Source organism: Sarcophilus harrisii, chromosome 6, assembly GCF_902635505.1.
Source record: "Sarcophilus harrisii chromosome 6, mSarHar1.11, whole genome shotgun sequence".
Classification (NCBI taxonomy): Eukaryota; Metazoa; Chordata; class Mammalia; order Dasyuromorphia; family Dasyuridae; genus Sarcophilus; species Sarcophilus harrisii.
In genome coordinates this window covers 85,995,809-86,018,559 of record NC_045431.1, presented here as the reverse complement: position 1 = coordinate 86,018,559, position 22,751 = coordinate 85,995,809, and the positions used below count along the sequence as shown (strand labels likewise).

Genomic DNA, 22,751 nt, shown 5'->3' with positions numbered 1-22,751 from the left:
TTTTTAATTTTATGGTCAAGCTCTGTTCCTGGGGTAAAAGAAGATTGTCCTAAGCTTCCTGTGCAGTTTTGAGCCTTTGCTTTGAACACAGGGGCTCCTTGTAATTGTAGGGAGTAGCTTGGCTGCTTTCGAGGAAACAGCCTGATTCCAAATTTGCCTTCTGAGCTAGGGCTGGAAGCTGCCCCCCTACTGTGCTCCTCTACTAAGCCAGGACTTAGTTGCTGATATGCTGTGATTAAGACCTTCTGATCAGCTTTCCTAGAGTCTGCCTGATGTGGGCTGAACATCTTTTTCACCCCAGTGAGACTGATCTTTCTTGAGGTTTTTCCAATCTATCTTGAGCTGAAGAATAGATTCATTCTATCAGACTCTGTTCAGAGGCTCGATTTCATGTGGTTTTCCAGGAAAAATGGGAGAGCTCAATCAACTTTCTGACTTCACTCCACCATCTTGGCTCCATCCCCAGGAATAGTAAGTTTTATGTGAAATCATCTTTTTTATTATACTGTTATAGAAATCTTGTTTTATTCCATAAGTTAAACATAAAATAAAATAAATTTTGTTAAAGGGAACGGAGATGGGAGATCAACTATCTTGTATGAGGAACACCAAGTAGGAAGGTACAACTGGATTATAGAGTGGAAGTATAAGATGTAAGGAAGTTAAGATGTAAGGATGTTAAGGCAGAAATGTGTAAGTTTTAAACACCACATTAATTTATATTATATTTATTCCTGAAAATAATAGAGTGCACTAGTTTATTGTGTAGGGTGAGTATAGGGGCTGGGGTGTATAGAGAGGGAGAACATGGTTAGACCTGTACTTTAGGAAAATCACCATGGCAACTGAGTAGAAGGTGGGTAATCATTAGAAGGTTGTTGGAATGGTCCAGATAAGAGATGATGAGGATTTGAATTAGTATTGAGGCTGAGGGAGTAGAGAGAAGGGGACAGAAGATGTATTGTTTGTTTGTGTGTGTGTGTGTGTGTGTGTGTGTAAAGAAATGCTAGAAATAACAAGGTTGACAATGAATTGGATATGTCCCGCAAGTTTGAAAAAAGAATAATATTGATATAATATTAATAATAATATTGAATAATAAGGAATAATATTGAGAAAAGAATAAGTTGCTAGCTAGATAACTGGGAGGATGCTGCTCTTGACAGGGAAATTCAGAAGAATGGAAGGTTTGAGAGGATAAATTCTGGTTCATACATGTGGAGTCTGAGATGCCTATAAGACATTCAGTTTAAGATATCCAAAAAGCAGTTGCTGATATAGTTGCTGAAGAGATTACAATATCCACTTGTGAAACTTAATTTGGTCAAATACATCATTTTAAGATTCTTAAGCCATTCCTTTGGAGTCAGCTACTAGCCCTATCAGCATTAAATGGATTAGGAAACTGTATCAGCTATTCTGTATTCTATTCTAAGTTCTATGTTTTGGCCAAGTCAACTAGCCAAGTTGTTTTTAACAAAACAACTAAACTATAACAACTAAACAAAACAACCAAACTAAGCAAAACAACTAAAAATAACAAAACATGTTATTTTTAAGCAGAAAGGTACTCCTGTGGAAAATTTTTCTGTTAGGCCCCAATTGGCTCAACTAAATAAAAGCAATGGGCAGAAGTTGTAGATAGGTTTAGGTTTGAATATAAGGAAAACAGGACTGTTCAAAAGTAAAACAGATTACTTCTGGAGACAGTGTGGGCTCCCTTCATTGGTAGTTTTCAAGCAAAAGCTGGGTGACCATTTGTCAGTGGCAATAGGGATTTCTGTTCGTGAAATAAAAATTGAACTAAACCATCACTGAATGGCCTCTGGATTCTACCTCTGAAATATGAGATTTTGTGATCCTGGGGGAGATGCCAGAAAATAGAATATGCTAATAATGTTCTTGTTTTCAAAGGCACACCTGTAGGAGAAACTTTGGCAAAATGGACCATTCAGAAAGGGCCTACTAAGATGGTGTGGGTACTGGAAACAATTTCTTTCTCAAGTATGGATTGAAAAAAAATTTACATGGTAATTTTATTATTATATATATATATATATATATATATATATATATATATATATATATAAAACAAATACAAAGTTATACATAATAGATTTGCATGTGTAATAATCTTTTTTAAATTAAATTATGTTATGGAAAGGCTTATTTAATACATAAATTTAAAAATTTTAAAATGACAAAGAAAGAGGTTGCAAAGAGCTAACTTTTGATTCAGATTAGGAAACATTTTGCAAGGATTATACAGTTCTTAGAAAATAGAATGGGTTGTCTTCACAGGTAGTTAGTTGCTTATCATCCCTCTGAATGGAGGCCAGAGAAAAACTTAAATGTTGTTGAAGAGATTCCTGTGGAGGTTTGGAATTCAACTATAACCTCTGAGATTCTAGAATTCTATAAGAACTGAAATTAACTTTCTTAAGGTTGTATTTTTTAAAAACCCATGTAACAATGTGGGGGGAGGGTGGTTTTTAAAATGGGGAGAGGAGATTATATTACTGAAAAAAGCCTATCTGTTGCTCCCATGGAAAGTGAGGCTGAGAAAATCTTTTTTAATTACTTCAATAATGCATCAAGACACATTAAGGATAGAGACAATGCTTTCTGTTATATTTATTTATTTTCCAGCTTTGTACAAACTGGATGTAGAAGCATAAACATAGTACATTTCTACCATTTTCAACAAAAATATAACCAATATGTACAATTATTGTATTAAAAATACAAAAGGGATACAGACTCCACCAATGTCTTTCTAAAAGACATACAGGTACAAGTAGTATCAAAAGTATGAGGAAATCACCAGTTAATTAATTGTACATTCTGCACTGGACATCACAGAGTGAACTTGAGTTTAGCCGTCCTAGATTCTACACTTACTTAATGCTTATATAACATCTGTGCAACTTGTGATAGAGCTAGATTTCTGTCTTTCTATATGCACATGAGGTCCATAGCCTATATAATAAAACCGGCAAAGAATGCATATTATATGTAAAATTACAAATGCATAATTGACAATGTGATATATAAGCAAGTAGACAAAAGCCATGATTACAGGAGAGGATTATTAAATAAAGCACTGACATTGTTTCATACAGTGAAAAATCACTGCAATTTGACTTTAAAAGTTGAAGCTATTTACGTTTTATCTACTGATCAATATGATCAGCTGAGTTTAATGGAAAAAAAAAAATCCAAGACCAGCAGTTCCTCACATTTGAGTACTACTCGGATTGGCAGCCTTCACTTTTTCCGGAGTCTGTGCAAAAACAACACAAAAATAGAGTGGAGGGGTCATTTCAGTCATTATGGGGTTAATAGCAGCTGTGAGCAGGTGGTTGCTACACGGAGGCCTTTCTCTACACATGCAGTGTTTCTAAAGCCATTGAACAGTCTCATCTTTCAGTGAAGAGTCTGCATTGCAAAGGCGGACATATCTAACCAGGTTATTTATCTTTGATCACTTAATAGGCTGGTTGATTCCTTAACACCAAGCCAAAAGAGGGAGACTGACTCAGAAAGCAGTTCAAACAGCTGGCATCAAGCCGTGACATCGCAAGCTGCTTTTACTGCAATATTATCCAGTTATCACTTTTTCTCTGAAAATAACTAAATCTCTAAATTAACAAAAACAACGACGACGACAACAACAAAGGTCAAAGAAATATAACTTAAAGGTGGGGTTGCCATCCATCTTCCTGAAGCAGGATCTTCCTTGTAAAGGAAAATTCTCCTGGGATCCACAAGGCTCAGACACAGGACACAGAAAGTCCTATTTCCCTCTACTGGATACGTGCAAATGCTTAGTTCTGCATAAAGGCCCTGCCCATGCGGGAAGAGGGTGGGAAGTGGGAAGCAATCTTGATAATTTGATGATTGGCTAAGATTTCATGTGTCCAGAATGGGACATTTCCTGGGGCAGGGTGCCAGGGCAAACAGAGACACTATCTCCTAGCTGGCCCTCATATGCTTGTGTGTGTATTTTGTGTGTATTTTGTGTGTATTTTGTGTGTGTGTGTGTATATACACACATATATACACATATATATACATATGTATATATATACACACACATATATGTGTATATACACACACACATATGTGTATATACACACACATATGTATATACACACACATATGTATATACACACATATGTATATACACACATATATATGTATATACACACACACATATATATGTATATACACACACACATATATATGTATATATATACACACATATATATGTATATATATTTATATTTATATACATATAAATAAAATATATAACCACACACACATACACACTATGTCTGGTTTATTTGGTTGTACAAAACCCAGGCTGGCAACCTTACTTTAAAAATGTACAAAATAATACTGTAATTCTTACACAGATATAATAACATTTACTCTCTGAACACAATGTTTAGAAACCATAACAAAAATAGGCATTGTAAACAAGCAAACGAGCACTGAACTTAAGAGTATTTCATCATGTTTTTGCTTTTCTTCCTTGGTAGGTTAAAGGCCCCAAAACGTTCAAAGGCTGGCTTATCTCATTACCCCCAATGAGACCAAGTGCTAGGATTGTGATTATAATCTCAAAGGAAGTTTTAAAAACAAAACAAAACACCCCTTCTGGGCATCGAGAAGTGCAGCCCGAGTGAATCACCTGGATGTGGTGAAGATCTTGGAAATTGGAATGGTATCGCGCAAGGTGGTAGACAGTGATGGTGGGAGGCTTGGAGAAGGCTGCACTGGGCATTTGAAGCAACACAGTTTGAAAAGTGCCAGGGCAATTTCTTCACAGTATTTCACATGCAAGAGGGATGGGGAGGAAGGGAGAGAAGAAGCCCCATGCTGCTTTAAGGCAGGGAAGGAGGCAAATCGATCCACCATCCTTTGGATTTGAGTTCCAAGGCTCCTACACTAGGGACATCTTCTTGTGCTCTCCTTTTTTTAGGTGGCTCACTCTGGATCCAGAAAAGCCCCAATTCTCAGACAGCAGAGACTTGCTCATCTTCTAGAAACACAAAATGGGAAGGGGGTGAGGAGGGGTGGAAAGAAATATCAACCAAAGGAAATTTTTCAACTTAATTCAACATTTACAGTGCTATTAGGTTTCAATGAAAACAGTTTGTGCTATGTAAAATTACTTTCCAAATAAGCAAGGTAAAGCACTCCATACATCCACTGATCAGAACATTGCCAATTTAGAACCAGAAAGGCTCAGAAGGATCATTTAGTACAAAACTCTTTAATTCATGGATGAGAAACCTTCTCGAAGTCAGAGGAAGTGATAGATGAGATTGGGACCCAGATCTTCTGGCTCCAGCTTCTGTCTTTTCTGTATAGTAAATATTAACCTCAAAGCTCCTTTGTCTTTCTTCTCTGTCTTTCTTGACTCGAAAGAGTCAAAGATAAGAGTTTTCAAAAGCAATCCTCCCCCTACTAACTTTTCTATCCTGGCATTTTTTTAAGGTTCTTATCTCTGAAATCCCCAGAAGGAAACCTAAGGATTTCCTCAGAGTTACTGCTAACCATATTAACATCTGTCAGTCTATAGAGTTTTCATCATCCCCTCATGGAATGTGGTCAATAAAAACAGAACAGATAATTTCCACAGAAGGGCTTCAAATAATATTCCTAAAGTTCTACTAAAAGTTCAGACACAGGTAAAGGCTATTATTATTAAATATGAAGTTTATTTTTATTTAGAATTTAGTAGCTAATGAAATTGAAAATTTTTTTTTCTAAACTAGCTAGATCTACAGAGAACGAGGTAATAGATTTAGACAAATAATGTATAAGGTTTTAAAGCATAAATTATTTAGATAATTCCTTCAGTCTTAATTTGTACTTCATTTGTATGAGAATAGCTAGAATCATTTCTGTCTTTTAAGGAAGGCAGTCGAAAAATATATTAAACTGTGAAGGCCAGAGGCTGATTAGATGAACTCCTTCCGATTTCCTAACCCATCCAACCTCAACACTTTTCCCTCTTTACCTCAAGAATATCACATCTTCCTTATACAAGTTTCTCAGTTTTAGTGACAATATCTCCTTTTTCTTTAAAGCATTATGTAAGGAAACAAGTAATGTACATACTTTATCATCATAAGTGACTAATGAAGTCTTAAGATAACTTTTGGGCACTGTCAATTATGTTCTCTCTTTATCATTAATGAAAAAATAAAATTAACTTGAGAAGGAAAGGGGACAAAAACCAGAGATACCAACAAGCTCTTATCTCTGAAAATATTTGTTGGTATATGAAGAAATAGAGGTGGCATGATGTAATGTAATAATCATGATTCTGCAATAATGTAATAATTATGATCCTGGCTCTACTTTGCCATGTTGATCTTGGCCAAGTTCCTCAATCTTATTTTTTTCTTCATCCATAAAATAGACATAATAAGTCACTGTCTCATGTAAAATTTGGGGATGGTGGTGATGAGTAAAGTCACTTCCCAGGACTTCCCTGTGCTATCCGAATCATCACTTGACTATGGCATCTACCTTGCTGTAAAATTGTTAAAAAACATCATGTTCGCCCTCTCCCTCCCTCCCTCCCCCCCACATCTGTCTCTGTCTTTTCTCTCTCTCTCCCTCCCCCCCACTTCTGTCTCTTTTTTTGTCTGTCTCCATCTCTCTCTCTCTTTCTGTCTCTCTCACACACATACACAAACACATATAAACACACATATCAATATCTTTAAAGTCCTAAAACTATAAAGCACTTTGCAAATTTCCTGTGCTATGTAAATGCAAATGACTATGAATTACCATCCTCCTCTGTGGAAAACCCTTGAGGCTGATAGGAAGCCAGGCGTGGGTCTGACTCATTTGGTTTATGCCACTGAGGTTTGTTCACAGGCCGGTTTGTCGGATGACTGTGCGGTTGCTGTAACGTGGAGGGCCCAGGTGTATCACAGGGCCGGGCCACCATTCGAGACCTCTGGAGGGCGACATTGTAGTCTGGAGGTTTCCTGCTGGCTGGATGTGAATGTCCTTCTGGAAAATCAGTGATGGGGATTCCTACATAGCCTGGAGGGGTTGGTGGTGGTTCTCGATACCTGCCTTCCTTCCGTGCTGTAGTTAAAACAACGGACCATTATGAGAAAATAGAACTTGATAATCATAAAGCAGATTATCCTCAACCAGCCAGGTTCAGGTTCAACTTCAGATGGAAAAGCAAACAAAGTACCTTGGACAGAGATTTAGACTTTGTTTGAGAAATTTAAGTTCCTAGGGAGGTGATGGAGACACAATTCAAAATAAAATCCTCAGGGCGGGTTTTGTAAATAGACTGCAGAAGGATTTCTCTATGAAGGGGAAGGAAGGTGTATGGATTCTTGTTTTAGAGTCTGTTTTCCAGGGGTTCTTACATTGGGATCCATGGAAAATTTCAGGGGATTCATGAATTTAGTTGTTTTTAAATGTATATGTGTGTGTGAGAGAGAGAATTTCAATACATCTTTTGTAATTCTACACATTTTCCTTTATGCATTTAAAACATTATTCTGAGAAAGTGTTCACAGGCTTGGCCAGAATACCAAAGGGGAAACAACCATAAAAAAAAAAGATTAAGGAATCCTGATGCTGCTTTAGATCCAAATGATTCCTTTGGACCTTCTCCAAGGGACCTCCAATACCATCTCTGTAGGAATCACTCTGATTGCTCAGTACTCTCAAACTCTGCTATGGCTCCAAGAATCACATAGAATATGTCTGGTATATTAGGGTCAAGTATAATTAATCTCTGAGTGGAAAAATGGAATGAATTTCACCTCCCCCTGAAAAGGAGAATCCTGATCCTTGTCTTCAAATATTTGAAAGGGATAGCATAAAGAATAAGCTTTCAAACAGAGAGACCCTTTTAACCCTTTTAAAATAATAATACAGGAGGGGCATTTTGGCTCTTTCTCAAAATAAAGTATAAAATACAAGGAAGCCAAGTGAGATACCATTCTACTTCTCTTCTTCCCCCACCTACAATTTAAACTTATTCTGTTTGTTAATCAAAAATGAAAGTAGTTGAGTTTCCTGTCAATGAAAGTATGTTTGTGGAAACCAGAAAACCATTTATTAAAGAGAGAGGAAAGGAGATACATGATTCAGATAAGGGTTGAACCAGATGGCTTCTAACATCTTTTCTAATCCTACCAATGTATATGCAATAAATAAAAAAGAAAAATGGGGGCTAACAAGTGTGATCTTCAGCTGATTTTGAAGACGGGGCAAAGGCTTATGATTCTTTTTTTTGGCTTTGTGAGGAGAGCAAGGTAACTTTGTTTATTTTTCCCGTGCTGACACAGCATGGGAACTGAGGAAGACTAAAAACATAAACATGGAGGGGGGGGGGGGGGGGGGGGGGGGGGGGGGGGGAGGGGGGGGGGGAGAGAGAGAAGAATGGGGGGAACTGACCACAGTTCCTCATTTTTCACCTAAATGGAGATGATTGCAGGCCATACCAGAAAAAATTTTAGTCATATCTACTAGGAAAGAAAAGAGGAAGCATCCCTTTTAAAATGCCTTGCCTCTATGCTAAGATTCTAGAATTCAATGATAAATCCAGAAAAACTTATTGCCGGTTCTTTACACAAGAGTCTACAAATTTATTAAATATTTTACTACTGTACTTCATATTATTAGTTTCCTTCATATTCTTGCATAGTTTATATTATATGCATTTAAATGTTAATCTGTGAGGTGTAATTTGGCTTAATTAAACTTCTACAGGAATCCATCACAAAGAAAAAGTTAATAAACTTAGCCCTAAAGTTTCCGTAAGGAATGAGTTTATATTATAATTAGGCTCTAAGACTTTACCTATGAGAAATAAAGAATTGGAATCTTAAAAAATCTTAAAAAGAGAACTAGAGAGAATTTGATAACAAACTCTATAAAATTGATTTTTAAAAGTCAATTAAAGAAACAAGTTAGATGATAATTGGCTTCTAACCAAATCTCTTCAGTTATCATTCATGAATAAGATACTGAAATATCAATATAGAGCTGAAGAAAAAGATTTTGATTTTCTATTTTGCCATCTCCTTTAAACCAGTTTAAGCCACTAAACTGTTCATAGGGATCCTTGCAGGCTACATATTGACTTAGAAAACCACTGTTAAACACCACTTATATTCTATTTTATTTTTATTTTGTTAAATATTTCCCAATTACATTTTAATCTGTTTCAAACATATTCAAAAATGCTGACACTTCTTTAAACCACATTTTTAATGAACTATCCTATCATTCTACTTACCATTTCTGTCACTGCCCAGAATAGAACTCCCTTTTCTGGTCACACCTATATATGTTCTCTCCCATATTTGAAAGTAAGCACCTTGCAGAAGGACTGACTTGCTTTCATTATTTGTAGGCTCAATGCTTAGGACAGTGGTAGGCACATGGTGAATACTTAATAAATACTTTTCATTGATTCCTTCACTTTTTTCCCCCATGGATTTCAGAAAACATTAGAATGTATTAAGTGTTCATCCTTCAACTGTATAGGATACAGACTTGACAAACGATTCTAATCCTTTGAAGGACAAAAGGAATACAATTTCTTTGCAAAAGGGAGAGGCATGTAGAATGATGATATACACTCTGATTCTATCTCTATATTCACATTTTAATATTTAATAACTGATGCCTTGAGTATCCCATACAAAATATATGGCATAGATACTAAGATTTATGAGATCTGTTCATTTCAATTAAACAAATATTTATTAAGCACCTACTACAAGGTAGACACTGTGCTTGGAATTGGGAATGTAAAAATAAAAACGAGATGGTACTTGCTAAGAGTTTCTATGTTACATGTGCACAGTCAAGAACAACATTAAAAAATAAGAAGTGGGTGCAAAGCAAAAAATCTAGATAAAGTGCTGAATAATATCTGAGAAGGGGAAAAAAAATCCCTTTCAACTGGTGAAGGTTGGAAAAAATTTGGGAGGGCTACGATGGAGGAGGATACCTGGGTTAAAGTCCTCCTTTTTTTTTTTTTTTTTTTTTTTTTTTTTGTTTTGTTTTGTTTTGTTTTAAGTCTCCAACTACATTCTTTATTAGGGACTGGAATATTCAATGTGAATAAACATGATACAGCAGATTAAAAAAGCAAATAAAATCAATGAATAAAATTTTTTAAATTATCAAGTTACTGTATACCAGGCAATTTACAGAGGATACAAAGTGTAACAAAAATAAATATCTGCCCTCAGGAACTTCAGATAGATACAAAAGAAGGAAGGGAGGGAGGAAGGAAAGAAGGGAGGAAGGAAGGACCATTAGGTAATTAGTGGAATAATGGTACTACTGATTTGATTAATGTTCTAAGTAGCCTGGGCAGACACCTAAATAATTTGATTTGATCTGATCTGGACTCATCTGAATACAGTGAGTTAAGTAAATTTGTACTTAGTCACAAATCACACCAGAAGCTCAATGAAATTAAGGGAATATATATTTTTTAAAGGAATGAATGAATAAGTGAAAGCTGATGTTCAGTAATTTCAGGTATGTCAGTTTCTTCATTACCACATTAGCAATTTTCTTAGCAAAGATACTAGATAAATTTGCCATTTTCTCCTCCAATTCATATTATAGATGAAGAAACTGAGGCAAAGCCAAGTGACTTGTCCAAGGTCACACAGCTAAGCAAGTTTTGAGGCCAGATTTGAACCATGAAGATGAGTCTTGCTCACTCCAGGTATGGCACTCTACCCACTGTGTCTCTTACCTGCCTCATGTCTTATGTTTTATGAACTATATAGTATACTTAGCAAGGAAGGTAGGGGTTGCACTGTCCCCTTCCCTGATTATATCATATTACATTATGTTCAGTCTTGGGCAAAATAATTTAAGAAGGGCATTCATGAGTTAGAAATAGTCGAGATGAGGATAACAAAGATAGCAAAGATCCTCAAGATCATTATAGCTTTGCAAAATCTGCAAGCCCTCCTTCTAACCCTTGTTACTTGTATGATCATGGCCAAATCATTTATTAAGTTACAGGTGAGTTGCTGACTTCTGAAGAGAGAATTTCCTGTATTACTGATAAAATCAAAAAAAGTCTCATGCTAACTAGTTACTATATTTGACTAGAGTGACAAAAATTGTACTTGAGGAAGATAAGAACTGAGAAAAGATAACTGGATGAAGCCACTGAAAAAATTGGTTTGATTGGAATGATGGGAGGTGATGCCATATTTCAAGGGGTTTAGGATTGAGGGGGTGGTAAGAAAAAGCTAGCAGAGAGTACATGCTATTCTTTCTTTGATTTTAGTATAGTGAAGGGTAGATAGATTCAACACAATATGTTCAAATAATAGGGTCAAAAATAAGTTTTTTAAGGTTGGGAGAAATGCAAACATTTTATTTTTTGCAAGCATTAATGAAGAAATAAGAAGACAAAGAGAGATGAAAGATAAGATAGAGATAATAATCCCTGAAAGAGAAGGGAGGAGATGCAATTAAGGATAAGAGCAAGATAAGATTTTTATCTACAAGAACTATAACAGAAGAGAAGCAAATGAGTAAAGATCTACAAAGATTTTTTGGTATGGAACAATTATTTTTTATTTTGTTTTGTTCTGGTAAAGAAGAAAGCCAGATCATCTAGTGCTAATAATATTTATTATGCTAATAAAAGTTATAAGGACTTTCTTAAAAATGAAAACTCCTGACCCTATATCGATAACTCAAGATAATTTTTCTAGGCTAGTTATCTTAGATTATCACTAGGGATAGGGCTTTTAAGAAATCAACTTTTGAACCACTGCTGGATCACAGAGGATTTCAAATTGCTGCCCAGAATCCATTTTAAAACAACTAAAATTCTGAAAGTGACTCTCAATCAATGTACAGTTCTGGACATGGACAAGGTAAAGGGGACTGCCTCCATTCAAAAAACATAATACCCCCTCTCCCACTCTTTTTTGGAAGAAAAGTCAAGATTCAGATTCAATTCCATCTTACCAATAAGACCCTTTGCAGTAGTACTCGATGTCACGGATATGTGAGCAGGCATTGGAACAGGTTTTGTTTCTTCTGTTGTGACAGATGTTAAGCTACTTGTTTCTGCTTCAATGGAAACATCCTTCCCACCCCTTCGTTTGATGGTGCCCGTATCACCCTCTGAATCTTCTCCCCAGTATCCAGTTGAGGATGCCCAGCTTGCCCTTGACTGGGCTTGGTCAAGGCTCTCTCGACTTTGATTCTGTCTGTTGTACTTTGTGCTATGATCAGGAAACATGACTGGGTCCATATGACTGCTTGAAGCCCACAAGGTTGCACCATCCCCTGCATTATCAAAATGTGCATGCCCAAAAGGAAGTGTCTCCCAGCTTCTCTGGTGTGGTATAGTTTGTATATTATCATGGGAACCACTTGAGCAAGAAGTCCAGCTTCCACGGCCACTATCTGCTGCATCCAGTGAAGCTCTGTCCCCCTGGTCCTGTGAAAGTTCTTCAGTACTTGGGGAAGAAATCACTGTAGCCCCAGCATATAAACCCCGAGTCTCTGACACTGGTGCATAGGACCTAAATGAAAAATAGAACGGAGAAAAATATTACTAGTATCACAAATTTTAAAAATCTTCAATCAAAAAGAAAAAATTCTCTCTCTTCTGGGAGTTGGGGTGGAGTAGTTTAATTGCTCATCATAACACCAGGAAAAAAAAATTTGCCAATCTATTATTAAGTTTTATGTAATTTTGCCTCCTTTTATCAATACCATGATATATAGACATGTCTGTCTGTCTGTCTCTCTCTCACACACACACACACACATCACAATTTGATAATGTACTCATTGAAACTAAAAATTACTTTTACAAGACCAGTGAAAGCCTTAACACATTAACTAATTGGTTAAGGAAATAATGTCACTAAAAAGCATTGAATTGATTCCAAAATTACATATATTAGTGTGAAAAATGAGCCTAAATAAGACTTTCAACCTTATTAAAAAGCCAGTAAAAATGCTTTGGGGTAGAACTTCTTCTAGATATTCCAAAATGGTATAGGAATTTAAAAACTGGAAGAGAAAGATTTTCCTCACACGTATACCAACAATGAGATTGTTCTAACCAACCACAATGGAAAAACAAAGTGAATGAAAAATAAATCTCTCCTATGACTATAACATGCAGCAAGATAGGCAGCTTGTCAGATTACTTCACCTTTGTCTTTATTATGAAGAGGAGTTTCAAAAGACTTGAATGATTTTGAAGGAGGAAGATAAAGGACTAAATTGTATTTGAGAAACTGCACAGAGTTCTCACTAACTATTCATGATTGCAAAACTCCATCTCTTTAACATAAATATAATTCAATTCCACAAGCACTTATTGGGTTTATTTTATAGACAAAGCAGCATACTACCTAACGTGAATATGCAATCCCCTGCACCCTCCCACCCATCCCACCCTCAAAAAAAAGGCTGGTCCTTCAAAATATCATAATCTTTGAGAATAAAAATTATAATACAAAGAAAATGATAAGATGTATAGTGGGTATAAATAGATCTGTACTGTGTACTCCTAATTCCTGAGCAAAGAGTGGTATTGAAAAAAAAAAAAAGTTGAAAAATTGTATTAAATGGAAAAGGAAGAGGGATGGTCACTTAACAAGATGAAAATGATGGATAGTTGACAGATCAGAGCCCATCAGTCAATAAACATTTAAGCTACTATGTTCCAGGCACTGGCACTTCAGTGCCAACTAAAAGAAGAAATTTACTACTAGGTTGTATGAATCCTTTCTGGAAGGCTTCTAGAAAGACATGGTTAAGAATTACACAGAATGAGAAAGGCTGCAATTTGCATCAGTGATGTGAGAGCTCTATCATATGTTTATTAGACCTTGAAAGAATAGAAGTAGGTTTCTAGGAGGGAAAAAAAAGGAATCTGCTTTAAGTTGAGGAAAAATCCATAACAAGTTACAAAGGAAAACTTTAAAAACAATTTTTAAATGAATAAAAAGATTCTTACCCTAAGCTATATTGATCTGGATCGAGCAGAGTTCTTCTCTCCATTCTGCCCATACCTAGATTAGTTTCCACAATGCTGACAGAATGCCGCTGTCTCCTCTCATCATGCAGTGAGACTGGCATTGAATCAAAGGAAGAATTGCTGACAATACTAGATCGGGAAGAGATTTCACTGTGACCAGAATCTGAAAAGTTATCCACAGTGCCACTAGGAGCCAAAGTATAACCTGCGCGGGAAAGAGAATCACATTCATCAGTGACCATAAGCATAACCAACCTGAATTCTAACACCAAATGTAAGGAAAGAAACTGAAAAACAATACCAGTGAACAGAAGAAAAAAAATTAACACATTTTAAGCACGGTGAGAAAGGGACAAAAAGGTCAAATGTAGGTTGACTTCCTCAATGAAGGATTCAGAAAAGCAATATGTGAAAACTGAGCTATGAACCCGCAATGGTATCTGAGCTTCACCAATGACTTGAAATGCTTTGATTTCTTTAGCTATCAAATGTGCTTAACAGTGGTCTTTTGAGATGAAACAGGATATAGAATAAATGATTACTTCAAATAATTTAACTTAGAAAATGTAAATAGTTAGCCGTTCCATAAAATGTTTGTATAATTTAAATGTCTTGTGATTTCTATGACCTTGCTTCTTTTCAGTGTTATTGACGTTTCTCAATGACAAGCCTGCTACTTGAGTTTTTTAGGTTTATAGGAAGAAATACACACACATACATATATATGTGTATATATACATATGAAACAGATCTACACAGTAAGTGAAAAATTCATATCAATAGTATTTCAAAATATTAGTTTCGTAGGCAACATAATAACAATTTCTACTTAAACAATGCTCACCACCATCATTCCCAAATCCTAAATCAGACAGTAACTTGTCTATGTTATGAATGAGGAAAAAAGATTGAGGAATTTGGCCAAGGTCAACATGGCAAAGTGAGGGGCAGAGCTAGGATTATAATGCATGGGATCTGAGAAAAGTGGTTATTGCATTACACCATGTTGCCGTTATTTGTTTGAAACAGAATTTTTCCATCTATTCATTATATTTAGACTTCCAGATTCCTTTTTCAAAAAAAGCACAGGTCTTGATAAGTTTTAAAAATCAATCTTTTTTTTTTTTTTAAATGCTTACTAAATACAGTTATACTGAGCTCACAGATTTGATCTAAATTTTAAAAGCCTTCATGGTATATTCTCCTCAAAAAGAAAAAATTAAAAAAAGAAAAAAAGGAAAAAAATAATCCTAGAAAAATATTTAATTATAAAGAGCAGCACTGGCCATGTGAAGGAACTTCCCCATTTTCTTTAAAATGGCTGTCTAATTTTGTGAGATGATTCCTGTTATTCCCACCCCTCTTTTGGTTCTATAAACCCCACCTATCCCATAGGTCCGTGGTGCATTGTTATTCTTGTTACTGTTCTCACTTCCAAGAGAAGAGGAGGAACTGGTTAGGTCCGACTGTCTGGAGCCACAAGATCTCAGCTGATTGCCACTGCCACCTAACAACAGGATGAGAAGAGAGTTTAGACACCTATTTGCTAGAGACACTAGAGACTGATAACCTGCACAAAAAATGTGCAGATGATTTAACTTTTTGACATCCAAGCGCCATCAGCATGTGTCACTTTGATGAAATAAATACTAGTTTTTACTTTACTTTTCCCCCCCTCTCCAAGGGGGACAAACAATTTTGGATTTTAGTTTAATGTCCATGTTGTTTCAAAAAATGTAGGAGGAGAAAGTGCCCTTAAGGGTTAACTGACAAAAAAGGATTACCTGCTATTCTATTATACTTTCAAATTATCAAAGATATTGTCTCCTTAAAAAAATCAAGACCTGAGTTAATATGATGAAAAAGGAAACCAGGAAGACATGTGAAACATTTTCTTTAAACCATTCTTCCGCATGAAATGTTTATTAATCCAAATTAGTTGTCTGTTTCTGGGAAAATGAAATCTGTCATATATCGAAAACCAAATAAGACTCTAAAAAATGCTGTATTCGTTTATTCTCAAAAAATAAATATTTTACATTCTTCCTTAATATAATAATCTTGGAAGGAAATTGACTAGACATCATAGCTAAATTATTACAGGAGAATCTTAAAGACTACAAGCATTGTACAAAGTTAAAAAATGCAAATTATAATTCACAATATCGGAAATATATAGCAGTTGTTAACATCACCACAATAAAACTCATTCATAATTTATTCTACCTTTCCTCGGAGAGCTTTGTGGAGAAGTTGGAGGAGAAGAGAGTTGTGAAGATGCATTTGATATTGTATCATCTGCTTGTTTCTTGTGACGTTCCAAACTTCCTTCTTCTGATAAAGAAAGAATTTTCTTTAAAGCTTGTGGAGAGTTGATACCTACAAAACAAAGAAAATCAAACTTGAATTAGGATTATATTAAATGAATAATACAATTTTAAGACTATTTTTATTCTTTTGTTTCATGACACACCTTCTAAAATCAGGGAGAAGCTAATATTCAACTTAACAATTTATAAAGCACTTTCAACATAAGTTGACAATGCGAGTAGTAGTACTCACATTTTACAGATGAAGAAACCAAGGGTTGGAAAGGTAATCTCTCTAAAAGTAATTTTATTTGTATAAAAGTAATTTATCTATAGCCATATGATAAGACAAATATTTGAATTAGGTTTTCTTATGATTAGAAGATTCCTTTCGTTACAGGGGAATATGAATAACTTCACGCTCTCTTTTTTTATTCTCAAGTATCACAATTTTCAAAATCAGTGGCCAATACCAAAACACATAGTTGTAAACCAACAAACTCTAGTCAAAAGCTTCCACAATGATGATGCTAATGAGAGGCAACTGGCTGGCCAAGCTTCCAACTTGGGATTGTGGGCTTCTAAATGATAAGTATTCACCTGGATTTAAACAATTCTCCCTGAGTACATTCATACTCTTCACTACTCCCTAACTTGTTTCCTCCTTATGCTCTAAGAAAAATAAGCAATTTGAATTACTAACACATACCACCTTCTAGCTATCAATATCTTATGTGTATTAGCTTCCCTATTAGAATATAAACTCCTTACAGGCAGAGATTATCTTGCTTATTTTTTATCCTTATTTTTTACCTGTTAAAATCCTTAGCACACAGTAAATATATAAATAATCGATATCTTCCTGGCATACAGGAAATATTTAATAAATGCTTTATCTATCTATAAATGCTTCTCTATTCCAGATGATGTTACTTTAAAAGACAGGATTAAATGTCCATCATTCATGAGATTTAGGGTTGTACTTCTAAAAATCAGTTTCAGTGGTGAAAGAAAAGGAGGCTATTTAAAAAAAAGAAGAATGGGTGATAATGAAATAGAGGCTTTCAATAAAGACTATTCATTTTAAGAAACTTCAGAAAAATGAGGAAATAGAAATGGTGATAGGCTCAAATGAAGGTGTTTCTTCCCTAAGCCCAGAAAATTTTCTAATTATTGAGAGGGGAAAGGAAGCCAATGAATAAAGATCTTGAAATGGGAGTAAACAAAGGATAATTCCTTAGGAGGTTAGAATAGATAAGATGTGAGAAAAACACACACAGAAAATGGCTAAAGTCAAGTTTACATTGGATAAGAATAGATATATACATCTATACAGTTAAAAAAAGGAAACAGTAAAAAAGAGAATTGAACTTTGAATAACTGGACCCGAGTTTTAATCTCAAATGTGCTTCTTGTTACCTGTGTGATCCTGCATAAATCACTCCATCTCTGTGTTCTCATTTGTGAAATGATGGGATTGTATTAGATGCCTTCCAAAGTCTATTAAAGCTCCAAAATTATGATACATTTATAATGCATGCAATAGGCAAGGGCTAAACTTCCTCATCATATTTTCTAAGTTATTCTAGTTTTAATACTATCATATTGTTTAATGTGTATTTGTTATAAAAGAAAGTCAATTCTGTCTTTTCTCCAAACCACACTAATATATACCCACAATCCACACAGAAGGTTGGCTAAAGTAGGAACACAGGAAGATAAAAGAAATGACAAATTACTTTTCAAGTGGAAAAATTGAATAATAATTTTTCTCCTTAATGGCTAAGAAAATATATTTCACCAACTACAAAATGAAAGTATTTTAGCATTAAAAAATACTAAATTCTATGGGCTATTGATCATAGGATCAATAACAATAAATAATGGCATTATCAACTTTACTACATTCAACTCACCTCTGCCTTCAGAAATCTTTGCATAGGGACCTATGAGCTCATGATCAAAGTAAAGCACTCAGTAAAACATAAATAATTTTAAAAGTCTATAACACAGACTATACTTTTTAAAGTAATTTCATTTTGAGTGTTAAACTATTGGGATTTTTGTTTTTCTTCCCAGGTTATTTCTACCTTCTGTATCCATTTTTCCCTGTGCAACAAGAGAACTGTTCAGTTCTGCACACATATATTATATCTAGGATATACTCTAACATATTTAACATTTATAAGACTGCCTGCCATCCCCTCTTCAACAATGAGATGAACCAAATCAGTTCCAATGGAGCAGTAATGAACTGAACCAGCCACATACAGCAAAATAACTGTTTGGACATGTATACTTATGTTATATTTAACTTATATTTTAACATATTTAACATTTATTACTCAACTTGCCATCTGGGGGAAGGGGTGGGGGGAAGGAGGGAAAAAGTTGGAACAAAAGGATTTGCAATTGTCAATGTTGAAAAATTACCGATGCATATATCTTGTAAATAAAAAGCTATAATAAAAAAAATTATTTCATTAAAAAAAAAAAAAAAAGACTGCTTGCCATCTAGGGGATGGGGGTGGAGGGAGAGAAGGGAAAAGTGGGAAGAGAAGCGAGTGCAAGAGATAATGTTGTAAAAAATTACCCAGGCTTATGTTCTGTCAATAAAAAGTTATAATAATAAAAAATAATTTCATTTTTTCCAGCCATTGACAATATAAGACACCCAGAATCATGTAGAATAAAGGCAAATGATCAAATAATGACTAGTTACTGAAATTCAATTAAGAAGTCACATTCAGATTAAATTTTCAGAAATATACAAATTTGTCCAATGCCCATACAGTAGAGCCTATCTGCTGAGTATGGAAAAAAAATCATGGCATGCATCACCTACCAAATGGGGGAAGATCCTTTACAGGGACTTTTTTTCGTGATGGATAGAGAGAAACAGCAGGAACCTGTAATCCTGGGTTTATTTTATGTGGCGGTGGTGGCTGCTGCTGCGGTGGTGGCTGTGTTTGTACTTTCTGCTGTGTTCCTGCCCTTGATGCGACTGGTGATGTGTCCGGTTTGCCAGACTTTTTGTCTCCAGGATTCTTAGGCACTGTGTTTTTAGAAGAAAATCAAGGTATTAATAACTATTTTTAAAATTACTTCAAAAATACTTACCATTAAAGTGTATATTTAATAGTAAAAAATACAATTACTTTTGATACACGGCAGTAGTTCTTATTTCTTCAAATATTACATGGGAGGCAATGTGATTTGGAAGCTAGAGAGCTGGAGCCCCTGAGGCTAAGGTTCAAATCCTGTTTCTTATGTATGCTAGTTGTGTGACCTCAGAAAAGTCACTTCTCAGTGCCATAGACAACTCTTAAAGAATATGTTTCAGCGATGGTGCTATCAACACTAATAAAGGCATTCTTTTTACCTGGAAATTTCCTATACCAATTGGGGGAAGGAAGAGAACAATTCAAACAGGTTCAGTCCCTGTCTCTACCTTATCATCAAAAAATGTATTAGTTTCATTAATCTTACAAGAAACAAACTATTCTTAAGTAGATTTCTGCTGAAGGTAGAAGATAGTATTTGAACTGAGTCTTGGAGAAAGCCAAGAAAGTTATGAGTTCTAAGTGAACATTCTAAGCATCTGGGGTAACCAGTGAAAATGTATTGAGTTGGAAGTCAAACAGGATTTTATTTTTGACCCTGCAGTAATGGAGAACCACTGGGTTTGTTGAGTAGGAAGAAGTGTTACATAGAGATATTGGGAAAATAATTTTGGCAGCTAAAGTTAAGTGAAAGGCAGATTGGAGTGAGGAGAAACTTGGCCAGAGCCAACTAGGAGACCACTATAATAGCACAGATGACAGAAAATGAGAGCATGAACTAGAGCAGTAACTATGTAAGTGGGGAAACATCTATACAGACATATATAAGATGCTGCAAAGATAGAATTAAGACTAGACAATAGACCACATATGTGGGGCTGAGTACAAATGAAGATTTAAGGATGTTTTGACAGGTACTTTAGTGGTGCTGTCAACAACAATAGGAAAGTTGAGAAGAGGGGAAATTTTTTGTTTCGGATATGTTAACTGACCATGAAATACAATTCCCTTTTCATCATCCAGGGCTATGCTGGTAAATATTTAACACTTGTTTCTCCAGAAAAAAGAAAAGTAGATACAACATACTTTTAATTTGATTCTTCATAACTAACATTTTCTCCAAGATAATCAACAACAAAAACCAAACTCTGATGTGTAGCACATACAAATTTCTAAAATATAAATGTGTACACTGAAAACTAAACAACTGGCTCTCAAAATATAGTATGAGTGGGCTCTAGCATACTCTTAGGCAAGTCACATACTTCAGGGTCACAAAGTAGCTTACCATGTCAGACACTATCATTCTGGCAGTTTGTTTTGTTCAATTGTACACTGTTACAACAGAGGATTCTAGGGGGGTCATATGAGGAAAAGACAATAATATGAAAACTCTCTCATTAAAGTGTTTTTCAAAATAATATTTAATAAATCTAATTTAGTAAAAATTTTGTAAAAAATAAAATTTTGTAAAAAAAAAAAAAAAATTAGTAAAAATAGTACTCTCATATTCATGACCTTAAAAGCAAATGGGGAAAAAAATTTGTTTGTGACTGAATTATCCTCCCTCTCAAAAAAAAAAAAAAAATCTGTCTCCCATAGGAAATCTTTGACACATTTTAAGGAAACAATTTCTTCTAATAAAGGTCCTGAGTATTTTTTTTTTTTTACATTATCATATTTACTGAAGTGCAACAAATAGTGCTATTTTCAATTTAAAAATAACTAATTTATCTAGGCAATCAGGGAGCTAAGAATGCTAATTTCATTAATTATACTACTAGAATATGTGTTGGCGGGGAGTGAGATGACAAGCATATTGTGTATTCCACTTAACTTTTTATAGTTTGAGAGTCTGGCCTGATTGCTTACTTAAACTAAGTCTAAGTCAAATTTTACATAAAATTCTCCAAGCCAGGTCTAACACTGAATTTTAATTCAGGTTCTTCTGACTCCAGGGGTCTATCAACTGTACCACCTCGCTGACACAAGATCCTTTACTTTATGTGTCAATTTATCCATGTAAAATAAAAATCAAGATTTAATAGTACAGCTTTTTAATTTCTTATTGAAACCTTTAACTTCATACACACACACATACCCCTTTTTTAATAGAATATTGGGAAGTGATAAGGAAATATACATTCCAAATGACTGCATTCATATAGATAACTTTTCTAATTCTTAGTTTGACATTTTAAATGGTTAGTTTCAAAATGAATCCTCCAGAAAAGGTAAAATTTTATGGCTTGAAAAGGATTACAATTCTTAAGACCTGTCCCCAAAGTTGACTGTTTTTCTTTTTAAACCTTCTATATTGCCTGATATCCAATCTTGTTTCCTAGTTACTCGATATTCACAAGGACCCAAATGTACTTTTGTAGATTTCCACATTCATTCTTTCCTGCAACCACTTATAGGAAAAATAACTTACAAGTATTAGTTGCAGGCTCACACTGCAATGATAATGTCTGAAGACTCTCTTCATCCATTTCTAAATCCAAGTTGGACAGGTACTGTTTCACTTTGCGAGCCATTTGGGCATCTTCATATAATTTTTTGGCATTGAGGAAGGAACTCCGGCGTACACGTTTTTTGTGTCCACCAGTCTGTGCAACATCCAGTACTGCTGCATTTGTACTCCCTTGACTGAGAGATCTGAAAAAGACAAAGAAAAGATAATGCAGTTCACTTTCGAACAAGGTTCCCTGAGTTAATAAGAAACATGCCAAAGGTTGCATGGATGTAAATCTATACTGAAAAGCTTACATGCCTCATTCCAGTAAGACAAAGAGTTTTTTTTAAAAAAAATAGATGGATATGGGTAAAGAAAATAAATTGATATGACTAAAAATCATTACAACTGCATAATTACATATGTATGTGACACCTATTTTGTTCTGACTAGGCAAGTTCCAATTCAAACATCTATCTAGGAGAGAACTTAAAGTAGCTTTCTTATATAAGTCAGCAAGGAATAATAGTGTCTCTAAAAATTGATGCTTTAAAAAAATTTTAATTTAAAAATTATAACTTTTTAGGAAAAAAATTAAACTTATGCAGTTTAAAACTTGATGTTTTTCAAAAAAAATTCCATAACTAATAAAAATATAAATTTTAGAAGTTCAAACAGAATTTAAATAAGAGTAGCTGTGATAACAAATTACTGAAAAATTTTTTCTTATATTTTGGGTTGGACATGTTAAGTTTTTGTAAGTAATGCAATCAATAAGTTAATATGAGTACAACAATCATGCAAACTTGAACACATGTATGGAAACTATTTGGCACATGAATTGTTAAGAATAAAATTTTAAAAGAATTGAT

At 34.7% G+C, this 22,751-nt stretch overlaps 1 protein-coding gene across 13 annotated transcripts in view; it reads right to left on the bottom strand.

Moving 5' to 3' along the window:
• Positions 1-4,328: 4,328 nt before the first annotated feature.
• The window catches only part of RAPGEF2 (Rap guanine nucleotide exchange factor 2), a 287,869-nt gene continuing 269,446 nt past the window's right edge, over positions 4,329-22,751 (bottom strand). For 5 of the 13 annotated variants that reach the window (XM_023505892.2, XM_012552140.3, XM_023505893.2 and 2 more), the window contains 8 exons: positions 21,859-22,082; positions 19,208-19,417; positions 16,280-16,432; positions 15,438-15,560; positions 14,033-14,258; positions 12,019-12,581; positions 6,814-7,119; positions 4,329-5,047 (listed from right to left, as the gene is read on the bottom strand). In XM_023505892.2, coding sequence (XP_023361660.1) covers positions 5,022-5,047; positions 6,814-7,119; positions 12,019-12,581; positions 14,033-14,258; positions 15,438-15,560; positions 16,280-16,432; positions 19,208-19,417; positions 21,859-22,082 — 1,831 coding nt within the window. In that variant the 3' untranslated portion in view covers positions 4,329-5,021. The remainder of the gene's footprint in view (positions 5,048-6,813; positions 7,120-12,018; positions 12,582-14,032; positions 14,259-15,437; positions 15,561-16,279; positions 16,433-19,207; positions 19,418-21,858; positions 22,083-22,751) is intronic. The other 8 variants (XM_023505896.2, XM_023505900.2, XM_023505899.2 and 5 more) reach the window with 5 other exon arrangements.